General features: G+C 39.9%; 1 protein-coding gene across 1 annotated transcript; it reads right to left on the reverse strand.

The window, feature by feature from the left end:
- Positions 1 to 961: 961 nt before the first annotated feature.
- bor (ATPase family AAA domain containing bor) lies at positions 962 to 26,170 on the reverse strand. Its single transcript, XM_080274258.1, has 13 exons — positions 25,969 to 26,170; positions 25,616 to 25,701; positions 22,268 to 22,395; positions 18,960 to 19,054; positions 17,057 to 17,255; positions 16,408 to 16,565; positions 10,508 to 10,655; positions 9,743 to 9,845; positions 8,479 to 8,571; positions 8,110 to 8,261; positions 5,076 to 5,243; positions 3,792 to 3,990; positions 962 to 3,510 (listed from the first exon to the last, which is right to left on the reverse strand). Exons 1-13 carry the CDS (start codon positions 26,168 to 26,170, stop codon positions 3,397 to 3,399), a joined length of 1,845 nt encoding a protein of 614 aa, XP_080130384.1. The 3' UTR covers positions 962 to 3,396.
- Positions 26,171 to 26,382: the final 212 nt, after the last annotated feature.

The following is a 26,382-nucleotide window of genomic DNA, read 5'->3' on the forward strand; positions in this document are numbered from 1 at the left end:
TTACAAACTATTTATGTATTCTATGATGCTAGTCCATCCATCCATCCATCCATCATCCAATCCTACATTGCACCATGAGAAGTGTAGGAGCCCGGGGGTAGGCTGAGGTGGATGAAGCTGGAGAACTAATGGTGGAGAAAGCTAATTAGAAGAAACAAATTTCTATGGAGGAGTGTATGACAAACGTTTGGCACCTGTTTTTTCCTTGTGACGCAATAGTCGTCGAACTGTCCTCTAATATACCAACTATCCACATGGCACTAATTCTTTTAGTCCAATGGCATAGTTGGTAGGTGGGGGTGCTCACAATCCACTCACTCGATGTAGTGCTGCTTTGGGTGTCTGTCCTTTCCTCTCTTCCTTCCTTCTTTTTCTGTCTTTCTTTCCTTCATTCTTTCCTCTTCCTTCTGCCTGCGGGTGATTTTACACTCCCTCTTACGTCTTTCTTTCCTTCATTCTTTCTTTTTCCTTCTGCTTATGGGTGACTCTACACTGAGTGGCAAGCCAAATGGTTTCCTGTACACCAGGAAACCATTTACTACGCTGGGTGGTAACCTTATAACCAAATTATGGCGCCTGGTGGTTTATTGGATAATTAAGGCACTCCAATCGGATTGAGCTTGTGTAGGTTTATATCCAATGGATGGTTGGGGTTTACTGCTCATGTAATGCCACTCAGGGATGAGTGATGCTGGTCACTCTTATCTTAAATGTCAGGACCAACTTGCCTAGCCCCGGGCTCCTACGCTTCTAATGGGGCAACATAGGATTGGATGATGGATGGATGGAAGGACATTGTTCACTTCAGTTCTTCCTTCTATTTTGGTTCAGAGTACTATAACTCCTTCAGTAAAATAAAAAAATCTCTCCTCTGAAGAAAACTGTCTGAAGTTGACAAGAATAAAATAAAAAGTATGCCACTTGATTGAATGAGTTAATATTTCATCCAAATACCCAACCTCTGTTGCTGAAAAAGTATATAAACTTATTAACAATTTATTGTAACCATCCTAGACTTAAAAATTTTACAATTCAATTACAGTATTGAGTTCATCTGTACAGATTCATCTATAAAAATACTATAAAACCAGCAGTAATAAATGAATCAAATCATATACAAAACAATTATACTTTGTACATTTCTCAACTTGTTAACCACTTGTTCGGTATCATATGCCCACTTCAGAATACCTTCCAATAAAGCTGCATAACCACCCTACTTCTGTCCTTGAAATTATGCCTAATATTCAGTATAATATGGTAAGCCTGTGCTTCCTATTGCTTTTCAGTCATACATGGAATGGTATTTAAAAATGAGTACTGCTTTTTGTCTGACAACACCATCATCTCAAATATTCCTTTTGGCTCCACTCAGAGCAGGAGAGCTTTCTACCTGATATATAAAAAAAAATCTTATTTTGCTACTTCTAATTTTTAAACTTTACATATAAAAAGATAACAGATTTATCAAACACTTCTGCAATTAATTAAACAAGTTTGATAACTAAAAACAGTTTTGTGTAAAAGATTTATGCATCACAGCATAATCATCGATTTATTCTAGCCATAAATAGTAACTGAAAAATACAAGGTATTCCCCAGTGCAGTCCTCAGCAACCTTTTTTATTTCATGGCACAGTTTCAAGGATATTGATATGCTAACAAAACCCAGTTATACTTTTCAGGTCAGTGATTTTTGGATAACAATAATCACCCACGGTGAACATCTGCAAGATATCAGCGGTCTTGTACAGTAAATAATTATATTCTTGAAACTTAATTTGTACAAGGCAACTGGGCAGCAGTCTGTTTCGCTGTCCAGGATTTCACTCCATTCTCAAATGGTAAACAGGTGATGATGAACCAGAGCAAGTATAAAACAAACCGGTTTTCATAAACGATGATGACTATCAAACATCGGATTTAAAATCCCAATGTTCCCCCAACTTTTTTTTTTTTTTTTTTTTTTTAAACTACAGGGTTTACTGTACCTGCATACATCTACTCTTCCATCCATCCATCCATCATCCAATCCTACGTTGCCCCATGAGAAGCGTAGGAGCCCGGGGCTAGGCAAGTTGGTCCAGACATTTAAGATGACAGTGACCAGCCTCACTCATCCCTGAGTGGCATTATGTGAGCAATAAATCCCAACCATCCCTTGGATATAAACCTGCACTGCCTCAATCTGATTGGGCACTGTAATTACCCACTAAACCACCAGGTGCCAATATTTGGTTATATGGTTACCACCAGGTGTAGTAAATGTTTTCCTGGTTTCCTGTACACCAGGAAAACATTTACTACGCTGAGTGGTAACCATATAACCAAATTTTTGCGCCTGGTGGTTTAGTGAGTAATTACAGCGCCCCAATCAGATTGAGGCAGTGCAGGTTTTTATATCCAAGGGGTCGTTGGGGTTTATTGCTCACGTAATGCCACTTAGGGATGAGTGAGGCTGGTCACTCTCATCTTAAATGTCAGGACCAACTTGCCTAGCCCCAGGCTCCTATGCTTTTCATGGGGCAACGTAGGATTGGATGATGGATGGTTGGATGGAAAAGTAGACATATGAAGGTACAGTAAACCCTGTTTAAAAAAAAAAAAAAAAAAAAAAAAAAAAAAAAAAAACTTACAATCAGATATTGAGGATACTTACTACAGCACAGCATTTAATGTCCAAGTACTTTAAGATCAGTATTAAAGATGTTAGGATTTCAGACAAGACATTGGCATATTACTCATTCTTTCTGAGGGAAGGTATCACAGCACATGAGTACCATAACTTGTTAAACATGGCTGCTGAGCACTGCCCAAACTTGCACATACCCAATATAACTGGTGTTGTCAGTGATCAGAGTTAATTCTAAAGATGTTAAACAATCATTTTGAGAAGCTTCATTCAACTTACCATATCTATTTCCAGGAAAGAATGTACATACAGTGTTTAACAATACATACACATAAATGAGCAAAGTCATGATGTCGGTTTGCTACTAAAACTGGAATGAGTGGTATTATCTTCTATACTGGTAAGAAAAAGATTTAGTAGAAATTCCTTGGCATCTGGAAGAATACATATGACAGGTAGTTCCATTACATTTGCAATTTCACTTCTTTTCAATCAGGGTTTACCATTGTAAATAACAAGACTAATATTTTAACCCCTTCAATCCAGTAACATAATTTTTAGTTTATTCTTGCTACCTCCAGGCAATTGAGCTTCAAAGACTTTCTGTTCTGGAAGAATTAAATATAGCCCTTAGACACTCCTTCACTCCAAATGGCCCTGCAGATTAAAATTACCTGAAAGCAGCAAAACATAAAGTGGAAAAATGAGTCATAGGAGAGAAGGGATTAACCTCTGATACAATACCAAACTATTGGAGTGGTGCCTCAGCTGGGAGTGTTTGGTGAGGCAGGGGGTGCCACTGCTCCACCCTCCACTGCTGCAATCACCGCTGCACTGAATGTGGATTTCTTGTCTTCGTGAGCACTGCGCCATGATACCTTGAGGTGAGAGCAATAGCAGTTAAGGTAGGGCACTCATTATTTGCCAGAAGATAAAAGTTCTAGTAAAATCATGCTAATACATGGTCATCATAATACATATTTTTCTTGATGTATCTTGCATTCCTGAATGAAAACAAATCACATTAACATCATTAAAACAATACAATCAATCACATAACTTGTTTTTGGTGTTCAAATGCCACCTTTTCCCTCTTCAGCAAAACATCCATAGTAAACAAAACCTTCTGGGAAGGACAACAATACACTTGATAGCTTACCTTGTGCTTTTTGTGTTCAACTGCTGCCTGTGCTCTCTTCAGCATGATATCCTCTGTAAATACACCCTCTAGGGAAGCATAAGTTGTCATCTGCCAGTCCAGTGCCAAGTTTGTGATTTCACGTCCAGACATGCCTTCTGTTATCCGGGCCACATTTGAGCAAGCTGCGCTGTAGTCGAATTCTGCAACCTTCAACCTCCTGTAATCAGTGGAAAAATTTATTAATCAATTCCATCTCATTCTAGAAACCTCCAGACAATTTTTTATTCAGCTGATACTTTCTACACTCTAAGGGTTAGATACTGACTTTGTTCTCTCCATCGCTACAAGGGTGCTCTTCAAAGTTGAATAAAATATGAGACAGTTTGAACAGGTTAATAACACTTTAATGATGATTAATTTTATGTACTGGAATTTCAAGTAAAAAAAAAAAAAAATGAATGTCAGTCTCTCCATTAAACCCATTCAATCCACGAGTGTCGTTTTCATCATATTATTGCCACTGTCAGATAATTATATTCAGTACAGGATAGACTTTCCCAAGCAGAGAGGCTAGATACAGCTTTAATAAACTTCTTCAGTACAAGAAGCCTTTCTACAGCTGAATAAAATTATCTGGTTTCAGCAAGAATACATTAAAGACTGCTACATGGATACATGGGGTTAAGCTGTTCTTACAGTAAAGATGGTTAAAGCTCAAAATACATCAGTGAAGAATACTATAATAATAACAGAGATGGATATGCATGTTCAACAGAGCAAGGATTTCAGAGCCTGAATGATGTGTGAATGGTTGTGTGGTCTATTTCTCTGGGCATACTGTTCATACAGTTGTTTTCTGACTATGCTTCCTCCTCCCTTGTTTCTTAATTCTACTGATGGCAAAGCTGATAGAAGTAACACCATCATCCTGGCTTTTTTTCCCCCCCACCTAAAAGAACATAATAAAATGGAACTATTAACAACACACCCAGAGAAATGGGTCACAATCATTCACACATCACAAATTCCCTGGTTAGGCTACCGGAAGTCTAATGTACAGTCATAAACAAAAGGTTGTTAACTGCATCTACATCATGTGTGGAGCACACACATCACTTTCCTCCATGGTGCATAATGTCAAAGAGAATCATCAATGGGCAGAGAAACATACCTAATCTCTCTTTCCTTAAGAGTATTAGCCAGCAGAGGAAGACGAGAAATAGAAGAGGTGAATCATTGCAAATATATTGTTCCTCTCTACACAATAACCTATGACAAAACTAAAAAGAAAGCTGATATTACCTCTTGCCCTCAGATGCTGGCAATAGAATATATTTTTCAAAATATAATCTGACTAGACGCTCCCTCTCTGCCATGGTGGGTAGTGGGAATTCGACTGGCTCGTGGACACGGTCCACCACAGCGAAGTCCAAGACCTCTGGTGTGTTGGAGGCCAGAACCATCATAAATCTGGAATATTAAGTTTATGAATATTATTTAACATTGCAACTGATAGTCATAAAGGCCAAGGATGTCTTTCATTCTATTCTTCCCATCTCCTGACAATTCTGTTCCACTTATGAGAGATGTTCTAAAATGTAAAGGTTACATATAACCATATTAAACCCCCTTTAATTCCAGAGCCCTTTCGTACACTGAGCAAAATTGTCTAGTAAGAGCAAGAATAAACTTCAGAAGGATGCCACCTGGGATTCGAGGGGTTAAGCCCTGAGGACCTACATCTGCTGAACGACAGTTTCGGAAAATGTAGCTTAAAGTCCTAGGTCTGTCAATAGTACAGAGCCTACCAAAAACTGGCGGTAGGTAGCACCGTCTTTTATGAAGTATATGGAATCAAGCCAATGGGAATTACAGTATCTGGTGGGGTATAGTTGGATTGGGCCTCTAGAGGGGGGAGGGATTGACCTTCCCCTGCCATCTCTTCACCTACCTCTGCCCCACTGGGCCCTCTCCTCATTATGGCCTCCCAACCATCCATACCCCCATATACCCTCTGGATACCACAGCTGGTGTGCGTAGCAAGCTTACTTCCTCAATTCCTCCACTCATCCTCACCCCCAACACCTCCCTTCCTCCCTTCATCCACCACCACACTCCCTCCACCTTCATCATTTTCCTTTATTTCCAGGCGCATTGGGTTTTCCCTTGCTGCGCACAACTATAAACTTTAATTTCCTTTCATGATCATTATTTCACCTTGTTTTATGCCTAGGAATATATATTATACTGTTTGCAGTTACGTTTGCATGGTTATTAGCCATTCTCTGGCAGACTTGAAGGTACTTTTTTTTATTTTTGACAGTCACTAGTACGGTAACCACTGGACATATAAGCATGAGATATACACTTTCAGGTGTGTAAATTCAAGCTCTTGAAATCTGTAAGAAAAAAAATTACAATATAAGAAAGTAAAAAAACTGGACCCTAATTGTGGTTCTGGGGATAGGTGCTCTGAGAAATTTGCAGTCTTTAGATGTTAATGGTGCAGCTATAACATAAAGAAACGTAAAATTCAAAGAAACAAGTAGGAATTTACCTACTGTAAAACAAATAGCACACCAGAAAAAGGAAAGTATTAAAAACAAAGAAATAACTCTTGGCAATTACGGTCAACAAAACATAACCAAAAAAGTACAACAAGAAAGGATAAACTTTACATAATGTGTATACAGTATATAACATAAAACAGCTAATTCAAATGACTGCCAGAACAAACATAAATATGGAATACATACCATATTCTCACAAATGTTTGTGATGCATTACAGAAGTGAAAGCATTGTGATGTATGAAACAAAAAGAGGCCATATTATTAAACTCTGAGTGTGAGAGAGTGTATGCATGCCTCTAATTTTTGACAGTCATTTGTCAAACTCTTGTAATTAATAGATTTGGTGCTGCTTTGGGTGTCTGCCCTTTCCTCTCTTCCTACCTTCTTCTTTTGTCTTTCATTATATTTCCTCTTCCTTCTGCCTACAGGTGACTTTAATTTCTCTTCTGTCTTTCTTTCCTTCAATCTTTCCTCTTCCTTCTACCTATTGGTGACTCAACACTGAGTGACCAGCCAAACGGTTTCCTGTACACCAGGAAACCATCCACTATGCTTGGTGGTAACCATATAACCAAATTATGGCACCTGGTGGTTTAGTGAGTAATTAAGGCGATCCAATCAGATTTTTTTTTTTAATGCAGGAAAGAAGGAAACAAAGGCCAAGAGCCTGCAAACCATTTCTTCCATGAAAAAACAAATATAATACAAAAGAGAGCCAAATTCAAGATCCGTTCATTTCGAGATGCCTGGACACACTGCATTTGAAAGACTGGAGATCATAGGAAGTAGGAAATACAGACGGAGGGAGACATTTCCAGAGCTGACCTGTTGCATAAATGAAGGACTGGGAATAACGGTTAACTCTTAGATTAGAGAGCTGGACAGTAAAGGGATGGAAGCAGACAGTTCAGAGGAGCAGAGACCATTGAAGTAGCGACAGAAAAGAGATAAAGGTGCAACAGTGTGGCGAAGAGACAGAGGTTGAAGGGAGCCAGTAAGAGAAGGAGAGCTGATGAGACGAAATGCCTTTGACTCCACCCTATTGAGAAGAGCTGTATGTGGGGAGCCTCCCCACACATGAAAGTTGTACTCTACACAGGGGCGAATAAAACCCATGTATAAAGTCAACAACTGTGCAGGGGTAAAGAAGGTACAGAGTTGGCTTAGCACACCTAATCTCTTGGAAGCAGCTTTTACAAGAGATGCAATATGATCTTTTCAAGTTAAGTCCCGAGTGAATGAAACCCCAAGCATGTTCAAGGATGATGCAGGGTTGAGCCTGCATAGGTTTATATCCAAGGTATGGTTGGAGTTTCTTGCTCATGCAATGCCACACAGAGATGAGTGAGGCTGGTCACTCTCATCTTAAATGTCAGGACCAACTTGCCTAGCCCCAGGCCCCTATGCATCTCAAGGGGCAACATAGGATTGGATGATGGATGGATGGAATAGACTTTGATCATTCTGCATTCCACAATACAGCATCATCTAAATTCTAAATGACACAGAAAGGTAAAACATATGAAAATACTTCAAAATCATGGTATTATAAAAACTAGATACTTGTCCACACTTTCGCACTACAAGCTTCAAGAATATGACACATCATAAACATTATATCAGTCACACTACTATAATCTTCTACACAGAAAACAAGCATACCGATAATTCAGAATGTGGGTATGATTCATTTGCTTGTTGCAACTGTTGAAACAGAATCCCCAAAATACCTACTCTGTAAATCACAAAGAGTAATAATCCTACTTGTCTGTCTGAGTCCCTGTTCGGTAGAGGAATGCACTAATGGCCATACGCAGTTCTTCACTGATGTTTTCATGTCGTTTCCGTAAGAATCCTTCAGCTTCATCAATGAATAAGACCAGCCCTTTCCTTGATGTACTTGCCCAGTCAAACACCTAAAAACAAAGCAAAAATCTAGCTGAAAGTAAATACAGTGGAATCTTATTATCTTGAGATGAATTAATTACATTGCACACTATTCACTTTGGTAATTCCATCAAATGAACTACCTTGTACCTCTTATTTTGGCTGTGTCCCTCTAAAGTACTTTACATAACTATCATAAACCCCCCCTCCAAAATAAAAGATGATCCTAAAAACATGACTACTGACCTTGTGAATGGCACCAACAGATTCTTTACCTAGGAGTGCAATGTCACCTCCAGTCATTATTGCATAGTCCATCCCAGAGTGCATTGCTAGTTTCTGGAAAGAGATATGGAAGACACAGGTATCTCTCATCAAAAGTTGTTTCACTAATAAGTTAACAAGGAGTTAACACAAGCTGCACAAAGACAAAGATCTGCCTACTTAAAAATGACTGAACTAAATGCAATCAATGAATCAATGGGAGCAACAAAGCAAATGCTGATACGTAGCTTATGAAACAGCTATATCATATGTGCAATCTACGGAAAAATCAGTCCCTATAAGTAGACCTGAGAACATGGTTACTGGAGCTAGAAAGGTACCGGTACCTGTTTTTCACTTAAAGTTGCTCATTATTAATTGTAGCTAAATGTAACACTGAAGTCGGTAATTCATTTGGGGAGGGGGTGCATTTAACCACTTAATAATGAATCAGAAGCATTTCTTACTTAACACTCTACACTAATTAACTAATCATCTATCCTCCTCCTCCTCAACCTTTTCAATCTCAAGATGGTTGAAATATGGTCTAGAAAACAAGAAAACGCAAAAGGAGAACTAACATCAATATGTCCCGTGAAATGGGCCAGCCACACACCAACAAACCATCCAGACCCCTAGAATCTGGCTCTTAAACTCACATGCCTATGGCATTCAGTACCACGTTAATTAACCTCTTCAATAAAAGAGGCCATTTCTAAGCTGAATGTAAGTGTCTGGAAACTGGAAGGGTAATGTACATTTTCAGTAAACTCTCAATTATCTGTTGTAATTTAGCAAAGTCCTACACCAAATAACATGGAATGCCGGACATTGCATACCCCCCCCCCCACTGGCTCAACATTCAGCGTTGAAGTGGATATTGTGTGACTGTCTCGGCCTCTATCCTAAAAACTTTCCCATGAGCAAAAGATGAAAATTAAGCATAAAATACAATAAAATAATGATACAGTTCTGTAATAAAGTACCGGTTGACACTCAATGCTGGATATTGCATAAAACAGATGGTTGTCTCATTTCGGTGGTGGATACTGCATAATTTCACTGGATACTGCTTTACTGGAGCAGAACCAGTAGTGCCGGATATTGCACTGGGCTGGATATTGCGATGATGAATAACTGAGAGTTTACTGTATATATACAGTATATATACTTATGCTGGTATATATCAGACTGACTGGGTTACGTTAAAAAACATGGCAAATCTCCTTTGATATTATCAACGCACCTTAGCAAAGAGTGTTTTGCCTGTGCCTGGAGGTCCGTGGAGAAGAATGTTGCGGTACATTCCCTTGTTGAACTTGGTATTTTTTGTGGCAATGGCTATATCTCTGTGGACAAGGAAGAAGGAAGTTATTTGCAGAGTTTTACATTTTTACCTTACTTAACCCTTTCACTCTAACAACTTGTATTTCATCCTTACTTCCAGACATTTTTAATCAGCTTTGGAGTGCTTTTCCACTAAAGGTAGAAACAGCTTTCATTTATCCATTCACAACAGGAGGCTTCCCCCAAACTGAATAAAACTGTCTAAGGGTTGCAAGAATAAACTGATAAAACACATCACACAAAGGGATTACCAGCCAATTTAGATCCTATATAGTGTCAATCAAATTTTCAGCACCCACATCAAGATTGCTATAATGTACTAACTGTGATACGATTTGTGTTATTAAAAGTCTCTCTAGCTAGAAGCTAATTTCACACAAAGATTCTATCTAGCTAAGGCCATGGTGCTGGAGTGATGCCTTCAAGTAGAAACTGAAATAACTCGGCACTCCACAGCCTAGCTATACACACATACTTCAGTTCTCTCTATTTTATTCCAGCTAACCCCGAATGATTTTATTAAGCTAGGTGTGTCACATGAGCCTAAGTAGTTAGCAACCAGCTTTAATAACAGTGCTATTGATAACACCAGTACTCCAGCTTGCTATTCTTCCCTCCGTCTTCCTTAAAGAAGTGAATAAAACTCAACCTAATGCAGCCTCACCTAACTCTCTCTTCTACTTTTGGATTAAGCACTACTCCTTCTAAAACATCCTCAGGTTTCTTCTTTATCTTCTTTGTTGTTTGAACTGGGTGACGGACAGCATCGAAGGGGCTGATTCTAGAGGTTTCTCGAACTAAAGATGGCTTAGCTGCAATAAAAGAAAACATGTCACTGGACCGAAGGAGCTAAAGCCTTAGGATGTGTCCAAGTACAATGCATTCTTAGATGAAACAATATTATAAGTGAGATACGCTTGTAAATCATTAAAAATAAAGACATTACTGTAGAATGAATCACAAGCATCTTTAATTGATGAAGAGGTATCAGTTTATTAGCAACTAAATATCTGTATTCTACAGAAACAACCTAAAGTGAAACTTCAAATAACAGCAAACTCGCCTCGAATGTGCGGGTTTCGTTCCAAACGTGGCGCGTTGGGTGCAAAACAGCGTAAGTTTTAATTACTCCTTATTTTGCTCCCTAGACCCCCTAAATGTGGTCATTTTGCAGTTATCTGCCACTGGTAATCAATATTAAGCACTTTAAGTGATTAGAGGGTTTATTTAATGTTATAACTTACAAATACAGTACTGCACAGCAAAATTTCAACATACAAATACATAAGCATAAGGCAACATTCTGACGCCGATTGGTTTCGGGACATTTCGCCATCACAACAATGACAAGACAATTCGCCGTCATTAATGAAGACAGTTATGGGATGCTAGAATATAATTCAAATGCAACTATAGCGAGGAAAAAACAAGTTAATTATTGACTAAAGGTGCAACTAATAAATAATATCCAAAGCCTACGCTACTGAACATAGACCTTGATGGATCCCCCTGAAATATAGTTATTAAAGTATTGATTAATTAATAATAAGTATATTTATAAAAGTATTGATTATTTAATAATAAGTATATTTATAAAATGACGGGCAATCGTCCAGCGAGCGAATTGTCCTGACGGTGAATTGACTTGACGGTAAATTGTCTCAGAACCCACCGATCATGGGTAATCATATTAATCAGGTTAACTGGTTACAAGGCTTTATTTAATGCTTTAACTTTAAGTGCTTTAACTTACAAGTACATACCAGAACAGTAAATATCCAACTTACATATACAGTACTGTGGAAAAGTAGTTCAACATATCTTTAATGGAGAAATCAAAAAGGCAATATTCCGACAAATATCAGGTAAAATGGGTATAAGACTTTATTTCTTGCTTTAACATTATTTAATAGTACTTTAACTTGCACATAAACTTACGAGAACAGTAATGTAAATATTTAACTTCAAATACAGCACTGTGGAAATGCAGTACAACATATCATGTGATCATGTAATCAAAGCAAACCGTGTGTGCTGCACTGATGTTCGAGGATTTGGCCTTTCAAAGGCCTCTCTTGTGTAAATTTATAGTTTTCGTAATGGTTCTTTAATCTTATGTTGTCTTATACGTATCCCAGCACTTACCACGAAAAATTGCGAGTGCGTTCGGCGAGAACATGTTCGGGGCGAGCTTACTGTACTATCTGTAATGTTTAATTCTACCTTAACTGACAACTATGAGAGTACCGTAATAACGGTATACATCAGTTAAAATTCTAACATACAGTTAACAATGAGTGAACCAACATGACTGGGGGTAAAACTATCATATACTGTAATCAATAATAGTACAAAACCATATTCCCTCCAAATCACTTGCGGATTTATGTTGCTGCTGTATTGTACATAAAGCAGGCCCTCGTTATAACGGACTAACTGGGGGGACAGCCTGATATGATAAAGCTCATAGTCCATTATATCTGATGCTCCCTGAGGTGGGATTTTGAGCACGACTGAAAATAAATGAGTAAGAAAGCATATTCGAGAATTAAAAATGAAAACTATACCCATTTTGAACTAACTTTACCCATAATTTTGCCTCTTTGCAAATTATATCAGAGCCTTGTCATAATATTACTTCATGACTAGTACATTATTACTGAAGTCTCTTTTAACAACTCAGCAATCATGCTAGGTTGAAGTAAAAAGTGTAGGAAACACATGTATTGCAACCCAATGTACCCAATTAAACAGACATTATTCATTACGGCTAACAGAATTCTAGTGGCCTTCACAGTATCCATTAAATCAGATAACTGGTCTATCAAGGTCTATTACACTGAGGGTCTACTGTACTTATAAATATTAGGATTGGTTAGTACACAATTACTGTACAATCAATTTCAGTTTACTGTACACATACTTCTCATTGCTGTACCACTTCATAATTTCATTTGCAAAGTGTACACCAGAACCTCATTATATGACGAACTGGTATGTGATGGATCTCTTATACGATGACTAAAAAGTCAGGATGTTTTTTTGATATACAATCACATTTTTTTGCTAGTACAATCATTGTGATCCTGTACGAATACAGAACTCACTGGTCAATGTATGATTGCTATTTTTGCTTATACAATCGCCTACGCACAAGCTTACAGTCATTTTTTTTGTTCCAAAATGACTTTTGAATTGTCACCATCGGTGTGTTAGTGTCAATGACACAGCTATGATGCATTGGCATTCAAGTAGCAGGTGAGGCACAGTGAAGCAAAATAACTTTTAGCTTAGGTGAGTTGTGTGGGTAAGACTGAAAGTTGGACTACAAATGTGGGCGATTGTGTGCATGTATGTGCCAACGCAAGATCGTGCAAGCAGAGTGAGAGAAGAGTTCTGGACAAAAGTGGAAGTGTGCATGGAAAAGTTTGAAAGGACTGAGAAAGTGTTTTTGATTGGTGATATGAATGGTAAAGCAGGGAATGTGAAGGTCGATGGAGTAGTTGGTAAGTGGGGTGTGCCTGCTGAGATAGATGAGAATGGCAGTGCTTTAGTGGACATTTGTGCCGGGAGGGGGTTGATGATAGCCAATATCCTCTTCAGGTACAAAATAATCCAAAGGTATACATGGCAAGTGATGAGAAGGGTGGATGGTGAACTGAATGAAAGGATTCAATGACTGATTATGTGTGTGTGGATGAAAGAACGCGAAGATGTGTAATGGATACAAGAGCATATAGAGATTGGAGGAGTGGACTTTCTGACCACCATCAAGTGATGGTCAGAATCAAGGTCCAAGTAAAATGGATAAATAGAAGAAGGGAAGGACGGGAGGAAGGAGTAGATGCAACGAGAGTGGAAAGGTTACAAGAGGATGAGAAAAAGGCAGAATATAAGAGAGAAGTGGAGGAAAGATTGGGTAAATATGAAATGGAGCAGATGGGGGACGTGGAAGGTGTGTGAAAGATATTCACAGAAGAAATATGTGCAGCATGTGAGGTGGTGTGTGGGGTGAAGAGAAGACGAAAGGGGGTGCAAGGAACAGCATGGTGAAATGAAGAGGTTAGACAGGCTGTGGCACAAAAGAAAAAAGCATATAATGAATGGATGAGAAATAGGGGCGTGGAAGAAGTCGAGAGAAGGAAGAGAGCGTTGTATGTGGAAAGGAAGTAAGAGGTGAAAAGATTAGTAAGAGAGAGAGTGGATGAGAAATTTGGAAGGAATCTGAGTGTCAAGTGGAGGGAATGTAAGAAAATGTTCAAGAAAGAGGTAAAGAGAGTCAGACAGGTGGCAATGAAGTTAGTAGGGGAGTGAAAGATAAAAATGATAGATTACTAGTTGAGAAGGGAGAAAAAGTGAGCAGATGGAGAGAACACTTTAATGAATTGTTGAACATAAAGAATGAAAGTAATGCAAGTATAAGTAGCTCTGGAATGGCTGGGAGAAGGAGGGAGGTGAGAAGACAGGAAGACATCAGTAGGATGGAAGTTGTGGATGCAAAGAAGAAGTCAAAATGGGGAAAGCCCCAGGAATTGATGGAGTGTGTGGTTAAATGCTGAAGCATGAGGGGAGAGATAGTAGTAGAATGGATGTGGAAGATGTGCAGATTGGCCTGGGAGGAAGGTACAGCCCCGGAGGATTGGAAGTCAGGTATAATTATTCCCTTGTACAAAGCGAAAAGGGAAAAAGAAGTGTGTGGTAATCATAGGGGCATTTGTCTTCTTAGTGTAATAAGAAACGTATACAGTAGGATACTTATTGACTGAGTCAGGGAAATAACTGAGGAATTAGTTGGAGAAGAACAGGGAAGTTTTAGGAAGGGAGGGAGTTCTGTAAATCAGATATTTATTCTTACATCTTCAGTGGAAAAGTTTCTAGAAAAGGGAAAGAAGTTGTATGTGCCATTCATGGATTTGGAGAAAGCATATGACAGGGTGGATAGAAAAGGATTGTGGAAAGTATTAAGAATATATGGGGCAGATGGGAAGTTGTTGATTGCCGTGAAGAGTATGTACTATGGTGCTAAGGCTGCGGCACATGTGGATAGTGAATTGAGTGAGTTTTTCTATTTGAAGGTTGGATTGAAACAGGGCTGTGTCATGTCTCCATGGTTGTTCAATCTGAATATGGATGGGGTTATAAAAGAGATACAAGGTAGGGCAGTGGATGCTGGAGTGGCCCTAATGAGAGAGGGCAGTGTTTGGACACTCCCTGCACTGTTGTCTGCAGATGAAACTGTGTTGTTAAGTGAAGACAAAGGGGAGCTGCAAGACTTGATGGATGAGTCTGGGAGAGTGTGTAAGAAACGGAATCTAAAGGTGAATGTAGGGAAGAGTAAAGTTATGGTCTTCGAGAGAGGTGAAGTCAGTGAATGTACAGTGAGGTTGGATGATGAGGAAATGGAAAATGTGAGTATGTTTAAGTACTTGGGTAGTGTGATGAGTAAGGATGGAAGTTTGGAGGGTGAAGTGCTTGAAAGGGTGCAACAAGGAAGATATGTTGCTGGTTCCTTGATGGGAGTGATAAGAAACAGGGAAGTGAGCATGGAAGTGCAAAAGTTATTACATGACAATGATGTGATACCAACTCTTACGTATGGAAGTGAAGCTTGGACGTTGTTGGAGGGACACAAGTCAAGAGCGAGAGCAGTGGAAATGAGTCATTTGAGAGGAGCCTGTGGAGTCACATGGAGAGAGACTGACAAATAAGGATGTGAAGAAGCGTTGTGGTGTGGATGTGGATGTGACAGGAAGCATTAGGAGAAACACACTGAGGTGGTTTGGCCATGTGTAGAGAATGGAGAGTGAGCGACTGACGAGGAGAGTGTATGTGAGTGACATGGAGGGGAAGAGAGGGAGGGGAAGGCCAAGGAGGAGATGGAGGGATGGAGTGGTGAGGTATATGAGAGAGGGTGATGTGAACTGGGAGCAGGGCAGTGAAATGGCGGGGGACACGGTGACGTCGAAGCGATTTGTTTGTGGCTATCTCGTAAGAGGGATTAAGGCATCTGGCAGTAAGTAGGTAGATAGATAGATAGATAGAGTTGGACACTAATTTTTATATTGATTTTTAGTGGTAAACAGCAAGTGAAGTGCAGTGAAGTGAAATAACTTCCAGTTTAGATGAGCTGGAAACTAATTTTTTGACTCTTGGGTGGATTACCCTTGGCCAACAATATATTCCTACTGAACTCATGTTATAACTGACATTATATATAACAAACTGTTATACAATGGATCTTTTCAAACTTAACCTCTGTAAAACAAAGGCATGCTGTACTGTACATATTTACACATATTCTAGCATCTATTTATGGTGTTTTGCAAAGGGAAAGAGCTCTGACATTGCAACATCTTGCTTACAGTACAATGACTCTGGATGGGTTCTATATAATTTAGTACTAAACTGCAGAATAAATTTAGATGTACGGGGAGCTTTTTTGGTTACTGGTATTTGCAAGGTTTTAGGGAACCTAACATAGGTGACAGTGTAGAGCTAGAGATTTACTGTATTCTGTCATCTGGCAAATACAAAAATAAAAGAAAAATTCAGCATCTTGTATACCTAATCTGGCCTCGATGAACCTGAACATAATTGCGAGGGAGCCCTTTGCCGCATAGTATCCCGCTGTGAGAGCGACAAGCCCTGCCACAGCAGCCTGGATCTTGGCAGGCTCACTCAGGAAGGCATTGATACCCGTCCCAATGGCTGAACCAGCTGTTCTGTTCAGGGGTAATGGGGTGTTCTGTACAAGTCAATTATACTTCACAATCACCATCATTATTATCTGAACCTTCTTTCACACTTAACCCCTTGAATTCCGTGACATCGCTCCATTTATTCTTCCTATCTCCAGATGATTTTACTGAACTTAGTGAGAGACATGTGATTATGAGGGGGTTAGTGGAGTTTCTAACTCTTTTTCTACAAATCTCTCTCTCTAAAGAGCTGAATATAATCAACAGATAGCAAGAATAAAATAAAAAATGACATGCTTGGAGTCCAGGGGTTAATACATGAGGTAGAAAGGATACAAAATGAGGAATATTAATTTCAATATTACTCAGCAAATTTGTAGTATATCAATCCATACATGGAGTAGAAGAGATCCAGAAATAGGAATGTATAATTTCAACATTACTTAATTTTCAGTACAGTAAATCAACAACTATGCCTCATCTACGTATCAGGGAGAATGAAAACCAAGACTCACTTGATGGAAGATAAGACAGTTTCTCGCTTTTCGACCAGAGACTTGAGCGTTGTCTCTCGGTCCTCAGCAGCTCGCACCCGGATCTGCTCCAACATGAGGTCCTGGTTCTCTCGTTCCACCTTAGCCTTGGCAGACATCTCGGCCTCCAGTCGCTTCATATCATACTTGTGCCTTTGTTCCATCTCATGTTCAATTGTGGCTTGGAAGACACTGATTTGTTAATCTCTCTAGCACAAGAACATCTGTGCCCATATTAATAAAAACACCTAGGAGTAAAAAGTACCTCTCAAAGTAAAATTTGGCTCCTAACTTCTAGAAGTACTCCTAAAAGTTACTTTCAACTCCTAAGTTTACTCGTAAAATCACTAAAAAGTAAAAGTCCTCCACAAGGACTTTTAAGGAGTTAGTAGGGATTTTAGTGACAGTGAACACAGTAGCTGCGTCCCTCAAACACCAAGAGACAAGACAACATAGGCCATGGCTGACCGACACCACCCACCACGCAGAAATTTTCGAGCTCAGAAGGATGCATTCGTGGAATATGATGATCAAGAACTTGTAAGAAGGTACCGTTTCAATCATGAGGGCATTCTGTTTATTACTGATTTAGTAAGAGATGTACTGGAAAGGCCCACACATCGAAACCATCCTCTCACACCCCGAGATGAATGTGTTACTATTAAGGTACCTTGCAACTGGAAAAATGCAGCAGTATAATTGTGATGACTTTGGACCATTGCAGCCATCAGTAAGCAATGTGAAAACGGAACACTCTATGCTCTAACTGCTCCACACATTGTTAAGAGGTTTGTGAGGTTCCCTCGTACACTCCCTGAACTACAAAGAACTGAAAGAAAATTCAGGTGAATTGCTGGCTTTCCTGGGGTAGCTGGTGTGATTGATGGGACTCACATACGAATTGTGGCACCAAACCAGTATGAAGAAGTGTATGTGAATAGGAAAAATTACCACAGCATGAACATTCAGTTGGCATTTGACAGAGAATATAATATACTGGATGTGGTTGCAAGGTGGCCAGGATCAACACATGATGCCCGAATTTGGCAAGAAAGTGGATGAGAGGAAGCAGCATTCACAGCATTTGCAATCTCAGCCCATGCATGCTTTTTCATGACTGAGGTGTTCCCCGGGCCGAATTTCCCTTTTATAATTCTTTTTCTTTCTCCAGTGCCTTCTGCCAGCACGAGACACTCTTCTTCCGTCCAGTTTCTCTTTCCCCGGATTTTATCTGCAGCCGTGGTATGTTGAAATTGTGCCATTGTTGACGGTAACTGTCCCATGTGTACACACGATGCCCCGATGGTAGCAGGCATGATCAGCTGACCACACGATGTGTTTACATTTTATCCATTTTATCGACATTCGTAAAGAATCATAACATATGATCAAGTAGATGTTGTGTCTATATATAAAAATTAGTTTTTCATTTTTAAACTACTTACTGATACTCTAAGGCTTTCTTATGGTAATTTATTAAATATATTAAGCAGAGATTCTTTGTGTTGGTAACACTTCATGGTAGGAGCGAAATTACTACTACGAGTCCTCCTAGTTGGAACTTTTAGAAGCAACTCTCATCTACAACCACTTTTAGTAGTAATTTTAGGAGTACTCCTATTAGTTTTTATTAATACCGGTCCTAAGCATTATTCTGACTGATGCACAACTTGATCAGTCAGTCTTCACTATACAGTAGGTATGGTAAGGGATATGTTAAAAAATATCACAACTCTTTCCTTTACTGGTACTGTAAATGAGAGGAAACTGGCAAATCTACATTAATAGGTACAGTAGCAACAGAATTTTGTGTAATTTACTATGGACCTGACAGTAAAAAAAGAACATTAGAAAGGTGACCCACAGGAAGGACTCAATATCCTACCTTTCCTCATGGCCTCCTGCTTAGCAACAGACTCCTCCTGCCGCTTTAGGTTTTCCTCATTCATCCGCTGCTGCTGAGCCAACTGGTCATCATACCTGCTCAAAACAAACTCAGGTAGTATTACTGCATGATCTTCAGTGACACAAATATGTAATATATAGTACAACATACAGTAATCCCGCATTATACGATGCTTTTTTATACAATATTTCGCTTATACAATGTCAAAATTTTAGTACCCTATGCCCACTATACAATGGGAATGATTTGCTACAACAATGGATCATCTGCGGCTCAGTGAACAGCGAATGTGCAAACGCAACAAAAACGTCCTCACACTGTAGGCACTGGACCACACACACTTGTCCACCGGTTCAGCCTCATTAGCTAGCCCTGCCCAGCCAGCCAGCCAGTTCTGACATTGATGAGTGAGGGCTGTGACTGTGAGGCCGAGTCGGGACAATTCGCCATCAGGACGATTCCCCGTCATTTATTTACATATCAGTTTATTTAGCAAGTACACTAGGGCAGTGTGAGGAACAGAAATGTCCAGACAGCATAAGTCTGCCCAATCCAATGGGTCATGCTTCCATTCACTCATCATTCAAACCCCCCAAAATCTGGCTCTATTGGATACGCCAAAAAAATTCACCACATTCTGTAGCTTCACATAAATGTATCTGATAAAAGTCAATCTGGACACTATCATGTTAAAAAGGGGTGCCAAATGCCTCATCATGCACTTCCTCTCACAACATTCATCCAGCCAGCTCAATCTCTTGTCAGTCCCCAAGCCTCATCGACTTCCATACCTCTCTTCCTTACACACTCACCCGCCATAACCCTCCACCTTCTCCTTGGCCTACCTTGCCTCTTCCCTCCTTCAAATTTGCTCAGATATTTCTTTTTCACCAATCTATTGTTATCCATTCTCTCCACATGACCATACCATCTCAGTACACTCTCTTCAGTTCTGGTATCCACAGACTTCCTCACTCTGCAGCTTTCATGTATCACATTATATCGTATCCTATCCACTCTCTGTACTCTACATACATTCGTCAGCAGCCCCATCTCCACTGCTCTTACTCTTGACTTTTATTTTCATGCAACACCATAGTCTCACATCCATATGTTGAAGCTGGCCCTAACATTCCTTCATGTAAGCCTTGCGCAGCTACAACGCTCAAGCCTCTGTTTCCTATCACAACCTCTATAGCACCAGCTACTTTCCCTCCTTGTTTCACTCTACTTTCCATTTCTTTAGCACATTTTCCTCTCTTTTCTATCACTGTACCAAGGAATTTGAACTCTCTCACCAATTCCAGTCTCTCTCCATACACTGTAACATCACATTGGGAGTCATCTTCTCTCTCAATAACCAACACTTTACTCTTTTCTACATTTACTCTCAAGGATCAATGCTCACAGACATCAGCAAACTCTGCACTAGTCTACCAAATTCTTGTCTGTTATCTGCAAGTAGTACTGCATCATCAGCATACAACAAATATTCCATCCATCACCATTACTTAGCAATGCCTTCCCTCTCTCCATTACTGTGTGTGTGTATATATATATATATATATATATATATATATATATATACTGCATATATATACACATATAAATAATATATATACATATATACTGTACATATACAGTATATATACAGTACAGTCACTATTTTCGCGCCTAATTGGTACCGCAATTGCGGCACAAAAGTTAAACTCGCGTAATTCGTGCGTATACATGTTATAAGTGGTAACTGGTTCCGGGGTCAGCCACCTCATTCCCCCTTAGCTATCCATTAATGACACAATACTCCTACTATAAATTACATACAGTTAATCAGACATATAATATATTACTGAAGAAAGGATTTACTAATAATGAAACTCTGAACTGCTTGATGGGGCTTGAAGATGAGTTCTGAGGCTGAGAGCAGTGCTTAGTTACCACCTACCCCCTCACTGCTCCCCACCACCACTGTTGAGTCCCCCACACCACCACTTACCAATTTTTCAACATCGAAGCCCTCCAGTGGGAGCTCGTCAAGTTCCCCAATGTCATCAATGTCCTCATTCACAGCACCTTCGTCCTCCCCAGCCTGTATGTTCTCCAAAGCCTGGACTTGTTGAATACGAGAGGACAGGGAATGATGTTATTAGAGTCTAATGACGTGCATGTACTCTGGCACTGAAAAGGTCCTAGTAATTAGCTAGATGTCTATCCACCATCAGGAGGAAAGTGTCCCTTATCCCTGTCCTCCCATCACATTCCTCAATTTGCTCTTTCAAACGAGCAGTAGTTGCCAGCAAGTCTGTGATTTGGCGAGATGTGGCTCACCTGGTGGGACAGGTAAGGGTTCCTGAACTTCATTGTCATTGACTTGTTCATCTGTTTCCAACAACTTCTCAATGGTCAGTTCAAAACAAGTGACTGTGGAGATGCGGGGGCTTGCAAAAATCGTAGGAAAATTGCATGACTCCTTGGAAAAAAAACATTCCCTTGCCATCGCGAAAAGAAATTTCACGAGAGTATATATCATGAAAATAGTGACTGTACTGTATATATATATATATATATATATATATATATTGAAAAAAAAAAAATGTGCACATAGTGAAGAATATGAGGTGGAGCCAGTATTCAGGAGACTGAATAGTGTGTGAATAACTGAGTGGCCCACTTCACCGAAGCATGCTCCCGACAGTTTTCCCAGCTTCTTACTTTCTCTTTCATTTTTTCTGGATCCTATCTCACATCTTCTCAAGGTGGTTCAGGATGGGAAAAAAAAAAAAAATCCATCATCCAATCTTATGTTGCCCCATAAGGAAGAGAAGCCCAGGGTTATGCAAGTTGGTCCTGACATTTAAGATGGGTGTGACCAGCATCACTCATCCCTGAGTGGCATTATGGTATGTGAGCAATAAACCCAAACCACCCCTTGGATAAAAACCTACACAGGCCCAATCCAATTGGAGCGCCTTAAATTACCCACTAAACCACCAGGCGCCATAATCTGGTTATGTGGTTACCACCCAACATAGTAAATGGTTTCCTGGTGGAAAAAAAAAAAAAAAAAAAAAAAAAAAAAAAAAGAGAGAGAGAGAGAGAGAGAGAGAGAGAGAGAACGAATCATCACAAATATACTTACGTAGAATGGATATGTTTGCACAGACAGGCTATTAAACAGTCTTGATACATAAGACTGTAGGTTAAACCATCTACTGTACCTGAGGGTTTTGTTCAGTTTAGAGATTTACAAACTGATGTGAATACACTAAAAGAATGTTGAGACAAACCTCTTGCGTGCCAGCTGGTCCTGATACTGGGCCTTCTGTTGGTCCAATTTTGCCTGTTCCTGCAAGGTCTTCCTCCTCTCTTCTTGCTCTATTCTCTTTCCTTCTGCCTTCGCGGCTTCAATACGCAACTGGAAGAAAATGTAAACACTACACTGTACAACATGAAGAGCCATTTCAATATTACCCCACTGAGGTGTACAGGCATGAGGCTAGGTTATCACAGTCTAGTGCATTACAGGAAAATGACCAGCCTACTCCCCTTGCTAGAATTACAATTATGGTTGGAAACCCTCCATTCATATCCTAAGGATCAAATTCACGCACATAGCACAGTTTTCACTCTGACCAAGCACTAGACCACCAGGTGTGTATATATCACATTGTAATACTGGCAGCAAAAACCTCCAGTCATCTCCTAGAGATTAAATTCATGCACATGGCACAGTTTGCACTCTGTCCAACCACTGGACCACCAGGTGTATATATATCACAGTGTAGTACTGGTAGCTATGGCAAGGATGTAGAGCCACTATATTTTTGTGACACAGTGCTTACACGTGGAGGCACTGTGAACCATGGATGGAGCAAATGCTGTGTCCACCTGGAAGTCATACCTCTTCAATACTTCCCTCACTACGGTAAGCACCTTAGTCAGGTGCCGTCCATCACATGGGGGCACCGGACCCTACACAGTGTACATACTGTACTGTACCTGTACGATGGACCAATAGCAGTAGTTTACATGTGGTGGTTGGGTCTGCTTGGCGAGACAGACTAGGGGTCAGCAAAAACTATAACAATAATACAGTAAAACCTCGATATAACGGGTTTTGATATAGCCGAATTCGCTTCTATCGGACTTGAGGAGCCTACCAGACTAAATTCTTATACAAGTATACCGGGAAAAGTCTGACAAAGCTAGAAGAGGTACGGACTGCCTGACTGCAGTCCAGCTTGGACTGGGTGATAGCGGAAGATGAGGATGTTTCGGCAGGTTGTTGTGACCTTGATGATGGGCGTTGGATGGGCATTGGGTGGGTGCCATGACCCTGATGATGGGCACTGGATGGGCTTTTGGTTGCTGTCATGACCCTGATGATGGGTATTGGATGAGCACTGGGTGGTTGTCGTGATCTTCATGATGAGCGTTAGATGGGCATTGAGTGGTAGTCGTGACCTTGATTTTGGGCATTGGGTGGTTGTTGTGGCCTTGTTGATGGGCGTTGGTATGGGCCAAGATCTTAAGGATGTAGACTGCTGGATATGAGTTGGATAACAAGTAATAATGCAACAGTGCTAATGAAAAAAAGAAGTTGGTGCAATCCGGACTGTCTTATATATCAGAAAAAGTCCGGGTTAGCAGGGGCAAATCTGGATGTCAGTTATCATAATTTTGCCTTTTCAGAAAGGCCTGGAACCCAATTAGTCTGTTATAGTGAGGTTTTACTGTATTTACAGGCAGTTCTTGCTATAGGTCAAATATGCATTAAAAAATGTTACAGTTCTTTCCATACAACTAGTCCTATGAATCTGTAAACTGGCAAATTAGCTGTCTAGGCAGCAACAGAATTTTGAAAGGCAATTTTCTGCAATTTATTGTGAATTTGTGTGGCAGGTGGTGGTCACCATCTTCCACTTCATTTAGTGCTGTCAGCTTCTTGCTAGGGTGACTCTACTCTGATAACCAAGCCTAATGGTTTCCTGTAATCAAGGAAACCATTTACAATGTTGAGTGGTAACCAAATAACAGGGTAATGGTGCCTGTTAACTGGGTGTGGTGAGATAAATGCAGCATCCATCTAGGAAGCAAACCTCCACTCTTCTCCATGCCTCACTGTGGCGAGGTGCTGTCCACTGCAAGGGAACACCAGTTCACTGCACAGGATGGCCCTACAGGGACAACTGCTTCTCAGCAGTTGGTGGGTTTTCTTAGCCTGGCAGACTGGGGTTGCACCACCACCGCTATTACTACTATGGTCTTGTAATATAAAAATAAGGTCACAGAAGATTGCTTTATAACAAGGATTTCCTGTAAAGCATACTTTGTATCAGAGTGCAGTTGGTATCAGTAACTATGAACAGAGAAAATATAAATTCAAATTTCCATGTTCTGAATTAGGAAAAATATAACACTTCAATGAACAAAAGTGGCGTGAATAAAATTACTGCTGTCATCATATCATCCTCCAAAAAACAAGACAATAGCCTTCACTGCTATACTAAAATTCAAATCAACACCTTGAAACTAAAGATGTACTGTATATACCGGTATTTTTTTATTTTATCCTTGCTAGCTCCACATGATTAACAGTATACTCAGTTCAGGATTACCTTCTTTGAATTTTGTCTGACTTTAAAAAAATCATCTAGAGGTAGCTAGAATATGCTGCAATATGCAAATCTCATCAGATTAGAAGGGCTACCAGTACGGTAATAAATCTAAAAGTGCAGTACCTGATTCTAGTCAACTGCTGTATCTGTGAATGAACCTCTGAGAGGTTGAATTTACAAATTATAAAACTGCAATAGGCTCAATCACATACCTGTTTGGTAACAGGCTATCATTTTAACATCACCATCATCATCTAACCCAGTGTTCCCCCACGAGAAGCATAGAACAGGGCAAGGCTGGTTGGTCCCAACATTTAAGATGAGAGTGACCAGCCTAACTCATCCCTGAGTGGCATTATGTGAGCAATAAACCCCAACCCCTTGGATACTAACCTGCACCAGCTCAACACTCCAATCGATTGAACTGGCTCAATCTGATTGGAGTATCTCAATACCTACAAAACCACCAGGTGCCAAAATTTGGTTACAAGGTTACCATCCACCATAGTAAATGGTTTGCTGGTGTACAGGAAACCATTTGGCATGTCACTCAATGTAGTCACCTGTAGACAGAACCAAAAGGAAAGAATAAAGGAAAGACAGATGAGGAAGGAAGGAAAGAAGAAAGGAAAAGAAGAAAGGGCAGTTCCCGAGAGCAGCATTACACTGAGTGAGTGGATGGTGAGTGCCCCCACCTACCACTATCATTCTAACCATTTCATAACTAAAACCTTTCAGCCCAGGGATGTACTGTATTTTCCATTTTCCACTTGCTACCTCCAAACAATCTAATTCAGCACTGGAGAGACTTTTCAAACTGGAGTTATATGTAGCCCTTAATAGCCACCTTTACTACTGCAGTAGTGGTTCATCCTATGCTGAACACAGTCCTCAGGTAACATGAAAATTATGAAAAAATATGTCACTACAATGAAAAAGGTAAAACAATGACTACCATAGTAGTGTACATGATTCACAATAACTGTACTATATCTGTTAATTATCCATGGAACTAACCTCCATTTCTTTAGCAGCACCAAGTAGTTCTTTCTGCTTTGTTTCTTCCTGCATTTTTGTAAGCTCCAGTGCCTGCTTTGCATAAGCTAAAGGAAAAAAAAATATATATAAAATATAAAAAATTATGAATTACACAATGTTCATACAGCATTTAACAGTGGGGTTATGGAGGTGAAAATGGGGTTATCAGAGAAAATGGATTTTATAAACTGTAGTAAGCATTTGTAACATCTATGCTAATGGCACATAGGCAGTTATATACAGAGGTTGCATGTGTCAACCCTTTTTTTTTTTCCCATAAAGACTATAGTTATTACAACACTTTCAAAACCCAGAATTGTCAGCATACATACCTGATGCCTCCAGGTCCTTGGCTGCCTTGGCTGCTCGCTCTAGGGCAGCTGAATCAAAGCGGTATGCTTCCATGGCCCCACTTTTCCCTTTGCTGTCACCACCATCTCCCCCTTCCTGCCCACCTCCTCCCACTGCCCCCGCTGGAGGCACGAACTGTGAGAAATCCTGAGGTCCCTTGTTCATCCCAAACAACCACGACATGATGGATCTGCTAAAGATGAGAAGACATGATGGATCTGCTAGATGAGTACTACTGGCAACATGATAATTTTGCTTTGTTAACTATTGAGTGTAACAAACTTACAGTAAGTACTACTCAAACCAAGTAACACCAGAGGAAACTGACAAGTACAGATTGCTGATACTTGGTAAATTCAGTGCTTTCAGTGCTTGTCTAATTAATGTGCAACGTA

The sequence above is a fragment of the Coenobita brevimanus genome, chromosome 6 (genome assembly GCF_032717465.1).
Source record: "Coenobita brevimanus isolate Jiangsu-jjx chromosome 6, ASM3271746v2, whole genome shotgun sequence".
In the NCBI taxonomy this organism is placed as follows: Eukaryota; Metazoa; Arthropoda; class Malacostraca; order Decapoda; family Coenobitidae; genus Coenobita; species Coenobita brevimanus.

Bases quoted from the DNA above. Each gene is read 5' to 3' on its own strand.
- bor (XM_080274258.1), bottom strand. From the start codon at position 26,170: ATGTCGTGGTTGTTTGGGATGAACAAGGGACCTCAGGATTTCTCACAG. The intron at 17,256-18,959 runs GTAGGATATTGA...GTGTCTTCCAAG, and splicing joins GCAGGAGGCCATGAGGAAAG to CCACAATTGAACATGAGATG. The intron at 10,656-16,407 runs GTATACAAGATG...CTTTTATTGCAG, and splicing joins GTTCATCGAGGCCAGATTAG to CTAAGCCATCTTTAGTTCGA.